This window comes from Juglans microcarpa x Juglans regia, chromosome 3S, assembly GCF_004785595.1.
Source record: "Juglans microcarpa x Juglans regia isolate MS1-56 chromosome 3S, Jm3101_v1.0, whole genome shotgun sequence".
In the NCBI taxonomy this organism is placed as follows: domain Eukaryota; kingdom Viridiplantae; phylum Streptophyta; class Magnoliopsida; order Fagales; family Juglandaceae; genus Juglans; species Juglans microcarpa x Juglans regia.
The window spans coordinates 9,109,334-9,115,284 of record NC_054599.1 but is presented as its reverse complement, the minus strand read 5'-3'; the positions used below and the strand labels follow the sequence as shown (position 1 = coordinate 9,115,284).

The 5,951-nt window shown below is 36.0% G+C and overlaps 1 protein-coding gene across 1 annotated transcript; it reads left to right on the top strand.

Annotated features, from left to right (window-relative positions):
• Window positions 1–2,823: 2,823 nt before the first annotated feature.
• Window positions 2,824–5,333, top strand: LOC121256915 (cytochrome P450 71B9-like). Its single transcript, XM_041157708.1, has 2 exons — window positions 2,824–3,799; window positions 4,548–5,333. The coding sequence occupies exons 1-2, from the start codon at window positions 2,891–2,893 to the stop codon at window positions 5,157–5,159; spliced, it is 1,521 nt and encodes a 506-aa protein (XP_041013642.1). The 5' UTR covers window positions 2,824–2,890; the 3' UTR covers window positions 5,160–5,333.
• The last annotated feature ends 618 nt before the right edge of the window (window positions 5,334–5,951 follow it).

Genomic DNA, 5,951 nt, shown 5'->3' with positions numbered 1-5,951 from the left:
GTCATCGGCGAGCACCTTGGGATTCGTCGAGGAGTTGAGAAATTTGCACACTCGACACCCCGTGAGGATGTAGGCACTTCTACATCATCTACTGGTCAGGGATGTGAGCCAGCATCAGCCAGAGATGCAGGCCAGTCAGAGGCTGAGGATACTGGCGTCGAGGCTCGGGATGATGACCGAGACGAGGATTTCTACATCCTCACCGGGAGGGATCGCATGCAGATCGAGCGGAAGAACGCCTTCAACCAGAACCATCTGTTGCATTTCTTCCGCATGTTGCACCTTATTGTTGCAACAAATGTCGATCCTGTGGCTCATAAAACCACATTTAGTCGGCTTCGGGCACAATTTTTGATACGAGTGGCACGTGGAGATCCTATAGATTTGCCATTGCACATCTTTCAGAGGATCTGTTACGAGGCGAGTATCGTCTCCACGGATAATCTCCCATATGGTGTCCTCATCAGCCGACTATTACTTGCACGGGGAGTGCCGACCCAGCCAGAGAAGCGGGTCAAAGATCAGATGAGCCCCCTCGACATGACCACGCATCGACGTAGCATTGGACAGGCGAGGGGACGTCAGCCACCCCCTGTAGAGGATCTAGTTCCTCCGACGCAGCCTGAGCCAGGTCATGTCGGGAGTAGTAGTCAGCATACGCCGAGTACATCTGCAGGAGATGTGCGGCCTGCTTGGGTTGATGCGGTCATCTCACAGCTGACTGCGCATATCGATCATAAGATCGATCAATCGCTCGAGGCTATATCGGCGTCTGTTGCCGAACTCACCCATCGTGTAACTATCCTCAACGACAAGGTTGATACCTTGACTGAGGAGGTACGGAGTTCGACTTTTGCGGATAACGTTATCATCTGACTGTTAATATCAAATTTTGTATTTTATTTTTAATATTTGTAACGAAAAATATTATTGAATATTTCTATCGTTTTTTAATTTCAATTTTTAATCTTCTTTGATGTTATATTTTTCAACTTTAATACTAAATCACTGCATTTCAAGTATATATAAATCAATAATATATATTTATATATTACAAAGTGTGTATATATAAATATATACAATTCAATTTTTTAGACTTGTTCACAAATTATGCACAATAAAAATCACATAATTTTTAAATTAAAGTCATTTAATTTAAATTTACAATGAACGTTCGAATGTTATTACTTAACGTTCGAACATTGGTGCAAATATTTTACGTTCGAACGTAAAATTAATAACATTCGAATGGTTGCGCCAAAACATTTTACGTTCAAACGTAAACAGACATAATGTTCGAACGTATATGTAACGTTCGAACGCATATTTCCCATACGTTGGAACGTAAAAAAATCTCATTCTATCTTTAGTGACGGTTTCCAGAAACTGTCACAGAAAATGCCTTTTAGTGAAGGTCTAGGGACTGACACAATTTCCTAACCGTCACTAAAAAGTAATTGTGTTGTAGTGCTAGAAATATGCTAATTTATACAAAAATGAATGGTCATGATCATATTAATTAAATTAATAAACATATATCTAAGAATAATGTATAGAATCCAATAATATAGGACTTGGCTTGGGTACGTTGAAATTGGAAGTTTCGGATGAAGACATCATGCATGTGTTCTAGATCGAACAGGATCATTCAATTAATTAATAGAAATTTGTCCCCATTCAAAAAGTCGAGTTGTTGAAAATGGATGCAAATAATTTTGTTCAACTCCATTTATTATTACGATAACAAGTTATTTTTATGAAATAAACTACAGAGAACGAGATGGGATCGAAATGCATAACGCTAGTAGTACTGTGACGTAAGTACTTCCGAAATACATCGACCATATATATTACTAATAAAATGGCAGCTGACACGAATTTTTGTCACGTTAAGGGTGTTGAATATTGGATGATATATTTGAAAACAGAGAAATTAATACAAAGATGGAAAATAGATAAGAATTAATAAAAATGAGAGAGGTTAATTTGGGTATGTCATGAAAATGTATCTAGATTGAAATAATAGTATATATTCGCTGAAGGCGACTAATAAATATATTTTAAACAAACTGATTATTTACGAAGACTTATTTTGGATGGATTATTTGCGATGATAACGACTATTTACAATAAAAACAGACTCATTTTAATAGGAAATAACTATTTTTCCTAAAAATAACGGGTCACAAATATACAGTTTTCTTGTAGTGTAGTTATTTTCATATAATAATTTATACAAACAAGTTTTTGACTTATGAACATGCATTAACCATATTAATAATATATCGAATGGTACGTACGTAGTTGATATGACTTTCTGTAACGTTAATGTTGTTGATCATAGGGAACTGTTATATTTAAAAACCAAAAACATAAAGAAGAAATAGATAAGAATTGATCTAAAAGAGAAAGGAGTGGGCATACCAAGAAAAATGTATATTTTGATTGAAATATAAGTATTCGTTTAAGAGCCTATAAAAAAAAATAGTATTAGCTTAAGAGAATTGAATTAGTAATACTATATACAATTTTAGAGTGTGCAAGTTGGATTGTGCACTCTTTTTTTAAAAAAAATGATAAATTTGAGACTTATATGAAAATTATTTTTTAATGACGGATTTCAATTTTTTTTTTTAAAGAGAATGTATGAGATTTGCGCATCGTAGTACCGTATATAGTATTATTCGAATTTAATATGTTTTAGTCAAATATGACAATTTCCATATATACAACCTTATAAGAAATGTACTACCATTGCCAAAAAAAAAAAAAAAAAAGACACTGTTGTCGTGTCTATATATTGAGGCCACAAATTATCAAAGGAGACAATCTCGATCAGTGTATGGACGTACTTATGTAATAGAAGAAGATAAAATCTAGCTTTCGATCGATGATGTCTGTATTCGCTGTACCCATATGGCTTCCACTTCTTCTTCTTCTCCCCATTCTGCTACTCATGAAAGACAAAATTCATGGTCGGAGGCAAAACAAAAACCTTCCACCAAGCCCTCCATACCTTCCCATTATAGGCAACATGCACCTGATTGGCAATTTACCTCATCAATCTTTGTCGCGACTAGCCCAGAGATATGGCCCCGTGATGCTCCTCAAATTCGGTGCTAAACCGATTGTTGTTATCTCTTCTGCTGAGGCTGCAAAAGAGGTCTTGAAAGTTCATGATCTCGACTGTTGCAGTCGACCTCTCTCAGCCAGCGCAGGAAAACTGACGTACAATTATCAGGATATAGTCTTTGCACCTTATGGCGAGTATTGGCGAGAGATAAGGAAAGTCTGTGTTCTTGAGCTTTTTAGCGCGGCAAGGGTGCAGTCATATTGTTCCATCAGGGAAGAAGAAGTGGCTTTGCTTGTGAATTCAATATCTCAGTCTTCATCTTCTGAAACCCCTGTGAATATCTTGGAGAAGATGTTGCCTCCTACTGCAAGTATTCTCTGTAGGATTGCTTTTGGAAAGAGCTTCCGGGGGAGTGATTTGGATAATGAGAAGTTTCAAGAAGTTCTTCATGAGGCTGAAGCCATGCTTGCAAGCTTCAGTGCATCTGAGTTCTTTCCATACGTGGGATGGATTGTGGACAGGCTCTCTGGTAGATTTCAAAGACTTGACAAGATTTTCCATGAGTTGGATAACTTTCTACAACTGGCAATTGATTTTCATCTTAATCCTGACAAGACAAAAGAGGAACACGAAGACCTCGTCGATGTGCTGCTCAGAATAGAAAGGGAGCAAGCCAAGTCTGGTGGAGCTCCGTTCACTAGAGATAACATTAAGGCGATCCTCTTCGTAAGATCACAATCTTTCCTCCCATGCGTTGTTATTTACTACGGGTTCCTAATTTGTTTTTGCTTCAAGTTTTCTTTAGCTAAATAGAAAATATAAATACATAATCTCTCAACTTGTTATGATCCCAACTTAATATTTCAACTAGAAGAAAAATATATATACAAAATGAAAATTTTAAGTCAGTACTAAATGAGCAATGGATAATGTAAAACTATAAATCTCATGTCTCTCTTCCAGTTAAAATCTTTAAGTCCAGACAAAAAAGTTGAAGAGACCTTGATCTATATGGTTATGATAATATATATATATATATATATATATATACACATATATATAGACTATCTCAACACTTCAAAGATTTATAAGGACAATAATAAATGTCAATGGCCGACACCTTTCTAGTCTTTTCATTTGAAACTTTACGGATTCAGCAATACTTTGAGACCCGAATTTGGGTCCGAATGGTTTTTTTTTTTTTGTTTGAGTGATTAAGGAAGTGTTTTTTAATGATGTTGTAAATTTTTATTTTTTTTAAAAATGTTTGTTGTGAGTAAAAAAATACATGAAAAAAAGAAAAGAAAAATAAAAAAACTATGTTTGCCTTTTTCGGTGGGTTCTCGGGCAACATCCCTCGGGGGATGTAGCTGTACTCTTAGGGATTAGGGTTGTATTTGCTATTATAGTTATGAACCTACGTACGGTTCTGATCACCTGCTGCAATTAACCCTCATATTTGTGTCCGTATCAGGATATATTTTTAGGTGGAAGCAACACTGCTGCAATTACCACGGTATGGGCAATGGCAGAGCTTGCAAGGAACCCACGAGTGATGAAGAAAGCGCAAGATGAAGTCAGAAATCTCGTTGGAAACAAAGGAAAAATCGCAGAAAGCGACACTCCTCATCTTCCTTACCTCAAGATGATAATGAAAGAAACTCTCAGATTGCACCCTCCGGCCGCAATGCTTCTTCCAAGAGAAACTATGGCACCTTTTAAGATCAGCGGTTACGACATTTGCCCAAAATCATTGCTGCAAGTAAACAACTGGGCAATAGCAAGAGACCCTGAATACTGGAAAAACCCAGAAGAATTCAACCCAGAAAGGTTCGATGATAGCTCTATTGATTATAAAGGGCAAAACTTTGAGTTCTTGCCATTTGGATCTGGTCGAAGAGGTTGTCCTGGGATGCATATGGGAACGACCACAGTTGAGCTTGCACTAGCCAATCTTTTGTACTGTTTCGATTGGAAATTACCCAGTGGGATGAAAGAGGAGGACATTAACATGGAAGAATCGACTGGTCCGGGCCTTACCAAGAAAAGAACACCACTGAAACTAGTTCCAGTCAAGTTTTTTTAGTGGGAGTCAGGAAATAGCATTAGCCGAAGAGCATCCCCTCTGGAATAGCTTCTTTTGTCGATACATCCATATGCTGCTACAGTACTTCATGTGAAATAAGTGGCAGCAAATAAATGGCGTGTATGCCTTGATTAATTTGTTTCTGATGATCATTGTTAATTTCTCTTACTAATAAATGATATAGTAATTGACCACAAGACCCCTTCGTAATTTGGTCTATCATTTTGTATTATATTGATTTGGTTTCTCAGATGAATTTTAAGGAGATTTCAATCTTATGTTGTTTTAAACTGTATTCTTGCGTACTATTAACATGACATAATTTTATTTATAAGAAAATTTTAAACTCGAGTCTTTGGTGTTTGGTTTCGACAACAATTTATAAATATAGTTTTTCTTAGAATTTTAAACACAAAAGATAAAGGCGTCGTTCTCAATATAAAATGAGTAATGATAAATACAGTTTTAAAATGTTCAAGTCTCGCGCATTCATTTTGAAAAAATGAGGTCCCCTATTAAAGTTTTTTTTTTCAATTGAGTACTAAATTTATTTATATTTTTTAAAAGAATTACGTAAAATTTGTACAGCCTAGTACCGCAAGTATCAATTATTGTATGAAAGTTATATAAAAAAAAACTTCAAGCATCAAGAAAAGGGTTCAAAGCCGACTCCAAAATAATTTGGCGTAATATCGGCCATATTTTAGATATGAGACCGACTATACATCAGCTTACACTCTCCACGCACCTTACGTGGTATTTTTTTTTCTTTTTTAACCCAAAACGTTAAGT